We start from the raw sequence: 13,854 nt of genomic DNA, 5'->3' as shown, positions 1-13,854 counted from the left end.
TCCAGGGGAGGAACTTGGGCTTTGGGGCATTGGAGGTGGCCGCGGTACACGGGAGGGGGTCATCCTTCCTCACCCCAGGAAGGGGCGTATTTCCCCTCCCGATAATCTGCGGTTATTTCTGGCGGCTCAAGGGATTAGAGAGTGATAGGCAGCCCTCAGAGCCCCCCTTTCCTTCCCCTCCCTTCTCTTGACTCCCACTCTGCAGCGACAGAAGTTGAGGAAGAAGAAGACAGAAGCCCCAGAGACCCCCTGCCCCACGGGATCCAAGCCCCGGAGACCTGGAGGCGTGCGGAAGGCTGAGCCCCGGGGCGCCCCCCAGGGTGAGGGTCACGGGAGGGAAGGACCGCAGGCGAGGGTGTCCTTGAGTCTGGGAACCCTCCCTGGGAGCAGGGGCGTAAGAGGGGGGGGTAACTGGAGGGGGAAGCGGCGGAGCGGGCTTGGGGTTAAGCTGGGGGGTAGGAGGAGTGTATGGATGATGAAAGCTGGGAGAGGGTCGTCCGAGGCGAAAACAGAGCCCAAGGGAGACCCCAGGGTGAGGAGCCTGAAGGGGGAGTGGGCGCCGTTGGAGGTCCCGCCTGACCCGCGCATCTCGGCTCAGCGGGACGGAGGAGGAGGCCGCGGGAGGAGCCCTCCCGGGAGCCCGCCGAGGCCCGGGAGCTGCAGACTGTCTACGCCAAGTTCCTCAGGGACCCCGAGGCCAAGAAGCGCGACCCCCGGGAGACCTTCCTGGTAGCCCGCGCCCCAGACGCGGAAGACGGTGAGAGAGCGCCAGGAGGAAGGGGGCGTGGGGAGAGGAGGAGGGAAGGGGCTGGACAGGAACAGCAAGCGGAGAGAGGCAGACAACTCGGAAAAACCGCGTCCACGTCCCTGGCTTCGTCTTTGAGCTAGGAAAACCTTTATTCCCGTGTTCTTGTCCCATCGTCGGCAGGGGGAAACCGAGGCACATTGAGGTTAAGAGTTTTGCCTTAAACTGCAGCTTCCCTGGTGGTCCGGTGGGTAAGACTCCACCCTCCCAATGCAGGGGGCCCAGGTTCCATCCCTGGTCGGGGAAATAGATCCCACATGCATGCCGCAACTAAAGACCCCCGCATGCCACAAGGAAGATCCTGCGTGCTGCAACTAAGACCCGGCACAGCCAAAAAAAAATTTTAGTAAATAAATATTTTTAAAAATTAAAAAACAAAAAAACCCTGCAGCTAGGGGCCGGAGGTAGCTCAGACGGGTCTGGCTAGAAGTTAGAAACAGCAACAGACCAGGACAGGGAGAAGCAGAGTGGGAGAAGCAGTGCAGGTGTCTTTTAGAAGGGGCAGAGAAGGGGAAACTGAAAGACCCCTGGAGAGTGTGTGAGGAGCTGAGGGTCCCAGAGAGAGAGGAAGGACCTGCAGAGAAAGGCATTTTCCCAGAACAGGATTGCCAAGCCCCCAGCATCCCCCCAAATCCAGCTCTCTCTCCTGACTTGTAGACCTTGGAAGACTCTGGGGTCACCCCCTTCTTTGAGGAAGGTGCCGAAATTCCTTTCTTCCTCCTGTTTCTGTTGCAGAAGGGGAGCCTCCTACCCCCAGCTCCTTCACCGCCTCCCAGCAATCTGGAAAGACTGGGCTCCCCAGATAATGGGGCCCACCCCAGCCCCCGTTATGAGCAGTTTTTACCTGCAGGGGATGAGGAGGAGGAAGAGGACAAGGAGGAGAAGGAAAAGAAAGAGAAAATCCGTCTGCCTCCCAAGAAGCCCCCCAAAGAGAAGGCTTCTGCAGACATCAAGGAGAGGAAGGCCAAGGCCCAGGGTCCGAAGGGTGGGTGTTGAGGGTCCAGAGGGGGCAAAGACACACAAAACTAGCCCTACCCCTGAGGGGCCTGGTGTCTCATGGATACGCAGGAGTTGAGACATCAAAAAGCTCCCCGGTGCCTGGACCCAAGAGTTTTTCCCTTTGGTGGTTTCTTCCCTCCGATGGTCCTTAAATCAATATGTGCTCCCCCCACCATCCCCCCAGCCCCCTGCCCAGGGTGCTCTGTGAGCCAGGGAGGGCAGAGGATTTTTGTTTTCTTTGTGATTTTTTTTAACTCTAGATGAATTATTTTTATGATTTTTTACAAAAGTATCACAGTGATTATAGTAAAAAATCAATCCGTGAATAAATGCTGTGATAGCTCCCTGGCTGGGGCACCTTGCCCCATGGGTACTGGGGTCTGGTCTACATGTGGACATGTAGCTAGGACCTTGGGCCTCTCGGAGGGGCGGGGAGGACTGTCTGTAGCACTGACCACAGGAGGTTTTCTGGAGGAGATGGGGTGGGAGCTGGAATTCAGAGGCTCATTTAGGAGGCCTGGCATTCATCCATTCATTCATTCATTAACTACTTATTAAACTCCTAGTGTTCATCCAGTCCTTTCTGGACTCAGGGTTAAAAACAAGACAAGCAGAAGATGCTCTGGGCCTCCCTGGGGACTGAAGGAACAATGAGTGGATTGGAAGGTGGCTCTTCTTTGTCTAACTCCCACCCTCCATTTCCAGAGGACCTGGGAAGCCCTGTCCCCCCACTGAAACCTCTGCGGATTAAGAAGAAGGCAGCATCAGCAGGGGAAGGGACCAAGATGAGAAAGATGAAGAAGAAAGGTGAGCCTGGTCTGCGGAGGAACAAGGGACTCTGGGTGAGGCGGGGGGTGTGACCTCTTCACATCCACACACACAGGGTCCGGGGAGGCCGACAAGGACAGCTCAGTGAGCCCGACCAGAGTGAGGAAGAAGACACCAGCAGCCATGTTTCTGGTTGGGGGAGATGACCCTGGGGAAAAAGCTCTGAAGAAGAAAGGTGGGTGGCAGTGGCCTCTGGTGTCAGGACATCCAGAGGCAGTCGTGGGTGTGGAAGGAGGGATGCAGCATAGGGTGAGGAGTAGGGGTTCTAAAGTCAAAGACTTGGTATATGTATGGATTATTCGCTTTGCTGTATAGCAGAAACTGACACAGCAGTGTAAAGCAACTATACTCCAATTAAAAATAATAATAAAGTCAGAAGACTGGGGGCATCTTGACCCCCACTTTAATAGCTGTGTGGCCTCAGGCAGTGTCTTAGCTTCTCTGAGGCTATTACTTTCTTTTCTCTTCTTTTTTAAATTTAGTTATTTTATTTATTTATTATTTTTGGCTGCATTGGGTCTTCGTTGCTATGCTCGGGCTTTCTCTAGCTGCGGCGAGCGGGGGCTGCTCTTCGTTGCGGTGCACGGGCTTCTCATTGCTGTGGCTTCTCTTGTTGCGGAGCACGGGCTCTAGGCGCGCGGGCTTCAGTAGTTGTAGTGCACGGGCTTAGCTGCTCCGCGGCATGTGGGATCTTCCCAGACCAGGGCTCGAACTCGTGTCCCCTGCATTGGCAGGCGGATTCTTAACCACTGCGCCACCAGGGAAGCCCTGTTACTTTCTGATAATAGTGAAAGGGGGTTGCTCTCTTGTGGTTGTGGGAGGGGTCCAAGTGAGGCGTGGGTGTTGGACGTACCTTGCAAAACATGATGGGTTCTGCCAGGGTAAGGGGTTAACAGACTTGCTCCCCTACAATGCTCAGGCACTCCCAAAGGCTCAGAAGAGGAGACGGAGGAGGAGGAGGAAGAGGTGGCAGCTGTGGTGACCAAGAACAGCAATGAGAAGGGCAAAGCAAAAGGAAAAGGCAAAAAGGTTGGAGCCCAGACGGGAGAGGGTGAGGTCCCTCCAGGGAGCAGTGGCAGGGGCCTGGGCTTGGGGGACCTGAGTGTGGGACCTCGTGGGCTGGGACCATGGAGTCACTTGGGGTTAGAATCTTAGCTGCCTCTCTGGTGACAGGATATGAGGACAAAGGGAACCAGGTTTGTGAGAACAGAAGAGGCAGTTGTGGGGTCACCAGGCTGGGACTGGCCACCCGGGGGCCTTATGTCACCCACTCTGAGCCCTCCTCCCCTGCAGCCTAACTATCAGACAGAGCCGGAGATGTGGCCCCCACATGAGAGCCACACATTTTCTGTACCAGGGAGGTAGAGCACAGGCAGACAGACACATGCATGCACATCCCTGGGCACACTGACTGACGGACAGCCAGCTGTAGTTGAGCTATTATTATTTTTTTAATTGGGGTATAGTTGCTTTACAATGTTGTGTTAGTTTCTGCTATACAGCAAAGTGAATCAGCTATGTGCATAACATATCCCTTCGTTTTTGGATTTCCTTCCCATTTAGGTCACCACAGAGCATTATGTAGAGTTCCCTGTGCTATACAGCAGGTTTTCATTAGTTATCTATTTTATACCTATTAGTGTATATATGTCAATCCCAATCTCCCAATTCTTCCCACCTCCCCACCCATCCACCTCGTACTTGAGTTATTAAAATAGTTCCACTCTGCTGCTCTGAGATACTGTTCAGAGTGCTTTCTGCTCTCCCACCCAGGCCCTCCCAACCTTCCAGCATCCAAACTATCCAGCAACCAAAGGGTTAACACTGGCCATCAGAGGCCTCCAGGACCTCTTCCAGTCCTACCAGTGTCCACTCGGACGGTGCAGTCTCCATGGGCAGAACACATTGTTAAATATTTCCAATACAGCCCCCACTCACAAACAGGACTCAGGTACCAACATGCACAGCGGGAGAGAGAGGTCGAACTGGAAAGAGAAAGTGATGAAAGTCTTCGAGAAACAGGTTTCCATGAGTGGAGAGATCATCCTTAGGGCAGGGCCTGGGGGTATCTTAGTTTGTGGGTTTATTCCTTTGTACAGGAGTGGTCAGGTCTTGGGGGACTGATTCACATTAGCCAAGATCACCAGAAACTGATATATAACTGAAAGGCCAGTTTATTGTCTTCCAGAAAGAATATAACTGCAGTACAGCCTTTAATATAGTAGGCCCTTGAAATTCACCTCTGTAAAAATGTTTGAATGAGTCTGGCTTTCCCCACACCACGTTCCAAACATAGTCTTGGATTTCCCAAGTTTCTTCTAGAGTAGCCTAGAGCAGAGAAGAGATGCCACTTACCTGGAGGCTAAGGGCCCACTCCCTAACACCAGCCTCACTTCACACACAATGCAAACCTGCCCTCAGCAAAAATGGGCAACCTCAGCACATCAGGGCTTCTTAGTGACTCCCAAACAGCATTTACACCTGAAATGCACACACCCAGTGGCAGTCCCTTGTCTCCCCAGCTGGGAAACTTGGGGTTAGAGTCTTGGTTCCCCCTCTTGTGAGGGACAGAACATGACAGCAAAGGGCACTAGGTTTGTAAGAACAGAAGGGGCAATGGTAGGGTGGCACTAGGCCACCCTAGGGCCTAATGCAACCACATAGTTATTAAAAGTTTTTCAAAAAGCAAAATGAACTTATTTATTCATTCATTGTATTGACTATGTATTGCTATATAACAACCACCCCAAAACTTAAAAAATTTATTTTCCTAATTTCTGTCTGTCAGTCAGAAATCTAAATGGTAGGGTGGCACTAGGCCACCCTAGGGCCTAATGCAACCACATAGTTATTAAAAGTTTTTCAAAAAGCAAAATGAACTTATTTATTCATTCATTGTATTGACTATGTATTGCTATATAACAACCACCCCAAAACTTAAAACGACAATTTATTTTCCTAATTTCTGTGAGTCAGAAATCTAGGAGTGGCTTAGCAGGGGTAGTTTTGACTCAGGGTCTCCTGTGAGGTTGCAGTCGAGATGTCAACTGGGGCTGTGGTCATTCTGAAAGCTTGACTGGAAATGGAGGATCCACTTCTAAAATGGTTCACTGTCATGACTGTTGGCTGGAGGTCTCTCCAGAGGCTGCTTGAGTGTGCTTAAGACATGGCAGCCAACTTGCCCCAGAGCCCAAGAGTGGCCCAAGAGATACAGCAAGGCAGAAGCTGTAATATCTTTCATGACCTAGCCTTAGAAGTGACCACCCATCACTTCTGCCATATCCTATTGGTCACAAAAACCAACCCTGATACAGTGTGGGAAGGGTCTACACACAGGTGTAAATACCAGGAGGCAGGGAGCATCGGGGGCCATGTTGGAGGTTGGCTGCTACATTCATTGAGTATTTACTGTCTGCTATAATTATAGTGGTAGCTGACACTTCTATAACACCATGTGCTTAGAACACAGCAATCCGCACCTTCACCCTCACCTCAGTTCACCCCCTGAGAGCATCCATATGATGGAAGGTCTTTCTAAAGGCTCTGGGTTTAACAGCATTCACCCAGCTTCACCTCTTACTATGTGAACTTGGACAAGTTATTTAAGCTCTCTGAGCCTCAGCTTCTTCACCTGTATAATGGAACAACTACCTCAGTAGCTACTGATAAGAGGAGTGAGTTAATATTTGGAAAGTGCTTAGAATAATTCCTGGCACATTGGTAGACTTTCTATGAGTGTCTGTTAAATATATAAACTAAGGTCTGTCCCAGGTATCCACCCCAACCCTACATACTTCTCAGATGAAAAAACTGAGTCACAGTGTGGTTAAAACTTAACAACCATGACAGACAGTTAGTGGTGGAACCAGGATTTGAACCCAGGCTGTGTGGCTCCAGAGCCTGGGCTCTTAACCACAAGCTAAACAAAATAGTAATAAAGCACAAAGCTCCCCAGAGCCTCCTAACATGGCCTGGTGAGCTGCTGGGGGAGGGGGAGAGGCCGGCTGCACTCTAACAGCCTCTGTTCTCTCCCCAAACAGAAAACGGTGAGTTGTCCTGCCTGCCCTGCCTGCATCCCGGCGCTGGGGACCTGCTGAGGGCCGGGGAGCTAGTGCTCTAGGGCTGATGCACCCTCTGCCCCCACCCAGAAGGAGGAGAGGGCCCCATCCCCACCCGTAGAAGTGGACGAACCCCAGGAGTTCGTGCTTCAGCCTGCCCCCCAGGGCCAGACAGTGCGCTGCCGGCTGACCCGGGACAAGAAGGGCATGGACCGGGGCCTGTATCCCTCCTACTTCCTGCACCTGGACACAGAGAAGAAGGTGGGTCGGAGAGAGGTGGCAGCCAGTGGGACAGAGAGTGGAGGGGCCAGGACCCAGACTGAGGGAAAGTCTAGAGCCAAAGTGGGGTGGGGGGAGGGCTGCGGGGCAAATGGGCCTTCTCTTTCCCCGGGTGCACCTCCTTCCTCCAGGGTACCTCTTTCCTCCAGCGCATCTCTGCGACCCCTCTCCCTAGGTGTTCCTCCTGGCTGGCAGGAAACGGAAACGGAGCAAGACAGCCAATTACCTCATCTCCAGCGACCCCACCAATCTGTCCCGAGGAGGGGAGAATTTCATCGGGAAGCTGAGGTGGGGCTGGGAAGCTCAGTGGCCAGTCACCTCTGTCCCCTTGTGCCTGGCAGAGTGCCCACCACATCGGACACTCTGGAATTGTCCCCTGGCCCAGGGCTTCTCACACTTTGACAGGCATAGATCACTTGGGGGTCTTGTTAAAATGGTTCAGTGGGGAGAGTTCCCTGGTGGCTTAGTAGTTAGGATTCTGGGCTTTCACTGCCATGGCCCAGGTTTAATCCCTGGTCTGTGGAACTGAGATCCTGCAAGCTGCAGGGTGAGCCCCCTGCCCCCCCGGCCCCCCAAAAAAGGTTCAGTGGGTCTGGGAAAGGAGTGAGGTTCTGTATTTCTAAGAAGCACCCAGGTGATGCCCACACTGCTGGTCCAGAGACCTCACTTGGAGTAGGACATAAGGTCCATGGGACAGGGATTATGCCTGTCTTGTTCATGGTTGAATTCCTAGCACATGGCACATAGTAGCTATTCAATAAATATTTACCAACTGAACGAACGAATAAATATTCAGCACGTATGCTGTGCTATGTCTCTCCATATAGCTCATTCAATCCTCACCACAAATATGAGAGGTGAAGGGAAAGTGAACCCCTGAGTCAGGCCTTATTTCTTTAATTTATTTATTTAACAAACACTTATGTAAGGCCTACCTATGTGTTAGGTGTATTTCTAAGTAACTTCCAAATATTAATCCATTCAATCCTCTTATCAACCAAATGGGGTAAATACTGTTATCATGCCCATTTTACAGATGGGGAAGTTGAGACTAAGAGTTTAAGTAACTTGCCTGGGGTCATACAGCTAGTAAGAGATGGAGCTGAGATTTGAAAGCTGCCCAGTCTCCTTCTAGATCCAGCTTTTAAAAAGACTTCATGGGGGAAGCCAGGGGCAGGGGACCTGAATTGCTCCGGTCCTAATACACACCCATGCTTGAGGTAGGAAGCTCTCAAAGCTTGGCTGTGAGGAAGGGTCTGGGAGGAGGGGTGTGGACCCTCCTCAGTCCCGCCCCAAGCTCCACCCTGCTTGCAGGTCCAACCTCCTGGGGAACCGCTTTACCGTCTTTGACAATGGGCAGAACCCGCACCGCGGAGGCAGCACGGATGTGGGGAGCCTTCGGCAGGAGCTGGCGGCTGTGATCTATGTGAGTCCCACCTGTCCCCCGCGGCAGGCAGGCCCCTCCTCTCGCCGGGGCCGGGCTAACGCGCATCTCCCTCCCAGGAAACCAACGTGCTGGGATTCCGAGGTCCCCGGCGCATGACGGTCATCATTCCTGGCATGAATTCGGACAAGGAGAGGGTCCCCATTCGGCCCCGCAATGTGAGCCCCGCACCTCCCTGAAGCCCTTCCCAGAGCGCCCTGCTCCGTACTGACCTGCTTGTAACCCACTCCTGGGAAGCTGGGGGGCAGGGGGTGGGAGGGAGATGCTCAGCCTGCCCAGTACCCAAACCCCTGAGCACACCCATCACCCTGTCACAAATCACCCTGTCACCCCATCACCCTGTCACAAATTCATTCTGGCAACTTGTGGAATGAATTCAATTCAGGGGTTTTTCACTGAATTCACCGAAACAAGCACAATAGGGATTGTTTTGTTTTGCTTTGTTTTTTTCAGTTTACATCAAATCATTCATTCATATATTCATTCAACACACATACATTGAGTGCCAAGTATTAGTCTAGGCAACTGGAGACATCAGTGGACAAAACAAAGATCAGCACTCATGAAGCTGGCATTCTAGTGGAGGGAGGCAGACAGTAGACAATAATTGTGATAAATAAGTAAATTGTGTAGTATGTTAGAAGGTGATAAGTACTGTGGGGAAAAAAGAAAAAGTCGAACAAGGGAAAGGAGATGAGGGGGGTATGTGTGTGTGTGTGTGTGTGTGTGTGTCTCTGTGTGTGTAGGTTTCAATTTAAATACAGTGGTCAGAGTGAGCCTCACTGAGAAGATGAAATTTGAAGGAGGTAAGGAGCAAGCCTGCAAATATCTGGGAAAAGAACATTCAGGCAGGGGGAAGAGACAGTGCAAAGGCCCTGAGGCAGGAGTGCCTGGTGGGTTGGAGGAGCAGGTCAGAGAGGTGACAATGAGGGGCAGATGAGTCTGTGTAACTGGTTTTTACTCAGAGAAATAGGAAGCTATAGCTGGGTTTTGAGGAAAGGAGTGATATGATTGACATAATTTAAAAAGCAAAGGTTGTTTGGTGTGTGTGTGTGTGTGTGTGTGTGTGTGTGTGTGTGTGTGAGGGGTAGGGTAAGATGGAGAGATGGCCTGGAGAGAGGTGGCCTCCTTCAGTGTGTCAGTCCCACGCTCTGCTCCTTAGCACTGCAAGTTGGGTGAGCCCAGGATTTCAGAGACCGATGACTGGCATGTAGACACTCACAGTGATGTCACTTTACTCATTTGCAATGAAAAAGAATACTCCCATCAGCTGATCACACATCCCTCCCTGCTGGAAAGTCACACTGTAATGAGAGGCCTGGCCAACCCATGGGGCATGAGCCCTGGGAGGCTCCGGTCTTTAAGAGCCTGTGGGTTCCACAGTTGCTCCTTCCGTCCTGGAATAAACACATAAATCCTCCAGAGGCAGTGCCTCCCACGTGTGTTTGGGCTTGGTAAGAACTACCCAGTGCTGCTTTGGGTATTTCTTCATCATCTTACAGTTCATTCATTCCACAAACATTTATTAAAGCCAGGCACTGAAGATCCAAAATCAACACAAGAGTTACCATCAAAACAATATCTGATATTTATTGAGCATTTACTCTGTGCCAGGAACTGATCTAAATGACACTTCATGCACTATTAATCATTTAATCTTCACAAAACCCTGTTGTGAGGGAAACTGAGGCACAGAGCCATTAGTAAAATACTGTGCATGCTGTTAGGGTATCTAATTCTGTCCGTAACAGTGCAGTGGGAGAAATGGTAAGAGCAAGGTGTTATGGAAGCTCAGAGCTGACATCTAAATCAGACATGGGGTCAGGAAGGCTTCTTGGAGGACATAATCTTGAGTGGACTCATTCTAAGTCATGAACATGAACAGGTGACAAAGAAACTAAGGAAAGAAATATCTCAAGAGCACCATCATACAGACACTGCTCCTTCCTTCCAGAAACTCTTCCAGGACATTTTATTTTAACTACTCTTTACCTATACATCTCTCCAAGCTCAACTGTGAGCTCCTTGTAAGTCCTAGAATAGCTGGTTCATCCTTGTAATAGGTGCCAGCATATATGGCCGTTCCTAAGACCCCCTTGGGCACCAATGGCATCGAGCACCTACTGTGTGCCAGGTGCTACTTTCCACTTTCCAACCCTCCACAATGGCATCCCACAGCAAAGCCCATTCTCACAGATACACACCCTGCCCGTAAGGACGCCACAGAGACCGCACATGCGCTCAAGGATACCCTGCATGGACGTTGACACCCAGGCTGCACACACACAAGGGCATGCACACGTCCCCAGCCACCCCTCCACCACCAGTCCTGAGATATCTCAGCCACCCCTAACTGTCCTCTCCCTAATACTGCCCCACCCGTGGCACCCCAGGCCAGCGACGGGCTGCTGGTGCGCTGGCAGAACAAGACACTGGAGAGCCTCATCGAGCTACACAACAAGCCCCCTGTCTGGAATGATGACAGTGGCTCCTACACCCTCAACTTCCAAGGCCGAGTCACCCAGGCCTCGGTCAAGAACTTCCAGATTGTCCACGCCGATGACCGTGAGTATCTGAGGACTCAAGTCAGGCTGTTCCCCACCACCTCCATGACCTCAACCCTTACTCAAGTCTTTCCCCCACCCCCCATCTCTCTCTCTCCCTCTCTCTATATATAACAAACACACACACACACACACACACACACACACACACACACACACACACACACACACACACACACATACTGGAGTGGAGCTGTCCTTTATCTCTGGAGCCAGAACATTCAGGAAGGTCACTCTCTCCTGCGGGGGCACTGACACTGTGCTCCCAGGAGCCTCATATATTCCAGGCAGGTGTCTTGGGGCTCACTGTTCCAGGCCGTCTTTCCAGCACTGACTAGAGCCTGGGGTAGATATTGGGGTATTCTGGGTAAGACTGTATTGAAGGGACAGTTATGCTGCTGGAGCTTAAAAAACACTGATAGGGAGTTCCCTGGTGGTCCAGTGGTTGGGACTCAGCACTTTCACTGCCGTGGCCCTGGGTTCAATCCCTGGTCAGGGAATTAAGACCCCGCAAGCTGATACTGCAAGCCACGTGACGCGTCCAAACAATAATAATAAAAAATAAAAATTTAAAAATAAAAAAGACTGATAGACCAACCCCCACGTGGCCAAGAAGGATGCTGAGGCTCAGAGAGGGCAGCCCATTATCCAAAGTCTCTCAGAAACTCCGGGCAGTTACCCTGGCCCTCAAAATTTATTTCATAAACACTTACACAGTGCTTTCTATGGACCAGGCACTGTTCTCAGGACTTCACAGATACTGAATTATTAAATCTTTTCAGGAATTCCCTGGCGGTCCAGTGGTTAGGATTTTGTGCTTTCACTGCCAAGGGCACGGGTTCAATCCCTGGTCGGGGAACTAAGATCTCCGCAAGCTGCGCCGCCGAAAAAAAAAAATTAAATCTTTTCAACAGCCCTGTGAGGAAGGTATTATTATTGTCGCTATTTGGCAGAGGAGCAAACCGAGGCACAGAGAAGTTAAGTAACTTATACATATAGCTTGTGAGAGGCAGAGGTGAGATTAGAACCCAGGTAGTCTGGCTCCAGTGCCCAACCCCATGAGGATGGTTGCCTTTTAGGAGTAGGAAATATAAATCAAGCATTTCTATCGTTCTCTCTCCAGTGAGGTCAAAGGCCTGCCCTCGAAGAGTTAGGGAAACAAAATGTACCTTGAACACAATTAAGTAAAAATGTCCCCTGTTACAAGCCTTGGGGAGAGGTCCCCACTAGGGTGAAGGGGTTTGGATATGGAAAGTTATCTCCCAGGGACTTTCCAGGTTCCCAGGATTGGTTAACATTGAGTGAGTTCCCCACCCCCACTCCATCCTAGGGATGTGCCCCCTGTGTCACCTGTCCTGAGGCCTTGAAAAACCGCTCTCCAGATCACATTTCTGGTGGAGCCTGGTCGGCCGAGGTTGGGGGTATTTTTAGCAACATCCTGTCCCTATGGATGCTGGGGGAGGTGTTGGGATTGAGGCTGGAAACCTGGGCCAGATATGGGATGGGGGCTGAGGGGGCCAGTGGATAAGGAAGGGAACCATGAGGCTGGTGGTCTAAGATAGGACTTGGGGTCTGGGGGTGGGAAGAAGAAGGAATGGGGCAAAGACAACAGAGGCGTTGGAAAGGAAGGATTCCAGGCTTAAGGAAGTTTGACCGGTTTCTCTAAGTGCGGGCTGGTCATATGCATAGCCCTGGGCAGCAGAAGGTAAGGCAGGTTCGCCGCCCTCAGGGGCTTACAGTGGCTGGTAAAGCTGCAGGCAGGTGGGGCTTGCTGGGCGAGATAAGAGGGTGGATGGACGGTGGGGTGAAGGACTGGGGCCCCAGTGCAAGAGTGGGGGACTTCCCTCAATGTTGAGGGCACTGTCTACCAGGAGGGAGAACCCAAGAGGTCTCGGGCCGGCCCCCATCCCCCCACCCCGTCTGTGTCCATAGCCGACTACATCGTGCTGCAGTTTGGCCGCGTGGCCGAGGACGCCTTCACCCTAGACTACCGGTACCCGCTGTGCGCCCTGCAGGCCTTCGCCATTGCCCTCTCCAGTTTCGACGGGAAGCTGGCCTGCGAGTGACCCTAGTAGTCCTCAGCGCCCGCCAGGGTTGGGGAAAGGATTCAGTTTGGAGGCTTGAACGGTCCCCTCACCAGAGTCCCCATTGACGACTCCTCCCTTGTCGGGGGCTGACCCCGCTGTCTCCAAGTGACCTCCATCCACTGCCCAGCCTGGCACAGGCCGAGGCAGGGGAGGAGCTCACACGGCGGGTCGGACGGAGATGAAGAACATCTGGAGTTGGAGCTGCACATCTGGTCGCGGAGCTAGCCTGCGCCGCTTCACCAACACCACCCCCGCCCGGCGCCCCAGTCACTTCCTGTCCAGGAGCAGTAGTCAGTGTTGTTTTAACCCCCTCTGGGACCGTACTAGGGATCCAAGGAGGGGGGCGGGCTCCGAGGAGGGGGTAGGTGATGGGGAACGAAAACCGGGTACCCACATCCCCAATAAAGCTGCGTCCTAGGCCAAGAGGAGCAGTGGTTCTTCAGCGCGTGCGGAGAAAGAGGCGGCGGGAGGGGTCCGGAGCGCGGGAGAGGTCCGGAGGGCGGGCTGGAGGCCTCCCTTCCCCACCCCCCACCCCGCTCAGGCCCCGGGCGCTCCCGCGTCCCCTCCCACGCGCCCATCGTGGGTCCTACCGAAACTCGGCTGGCTCGCGATGTCGAGACGCCCCCCGCGGGGGCCCCGGGGAGCCGGGCCGAGAGGGAGGGCCCCGGAGGTCCGGGAAGAGGGGGAAAGGGAGAAATTCGAGAAACAAGCCTCTCGGGGAGAACCAGACAAACCGGGTTCGGGCAGGGCGGGCGCAGCCTCCAGGGCGGGGCCGGGTCTGGGGCCCGAG

The 13,854-nt window shown here is 52.6% G+C and overlaps 1 protein-coding gene across 1 annotated transcript; it reads left to right on the top strand.

The window, feature by feature from the left end:
* Positions 1-148: 148 nt before the first annotated feature.
* TULP1 (TUB like protein 1) lies at positions 149-13,633 on the top strand (the record flags this gene model as incomplete). The annotated part of the gene is made up of 12 exons (XM_028484297.1): positions 149-284; positions 599-757; positions 1,656-1,790; positions 2,510-2,611; positions 2,688-2,807; positions 3,552-3,667; positions 6,781-6,951; positions 7,145-7,257; positions 8,284-8,395; positions 8,473-8,571; positions 10,807-10,978; positions 12,910-13,633. Coding segments are annotated over 12 exons (1,569 nt in total), but the record flags the coding sequence as incomplete, so codon positions are not given.
* Positions 13,634-13,854: the final 221 nt, after the last annotated feature.

Source organism: Physeter macrocephalus, unplaced genomic scaffold (genome assembly GCF_002837175.3).
Source record: "Physeter macrocephalus isolate SW-GA unplaced genomic scaffold, ASM283717v5 random_155, whole genome shotgun sequence".
In the NCBI taxonomy this organism is placed as follows: domain Eukaryota; kingdom Metazoa; phylum Chordata; class Mammalia; order Artiodactyla; family Physeteridae; genus Physeter; species Physeter macrocephalus.
Note: the sequence above shows the minus strand (reverse complement) of the source record. Positions and strands in the feature narration are given on the sequence as shown.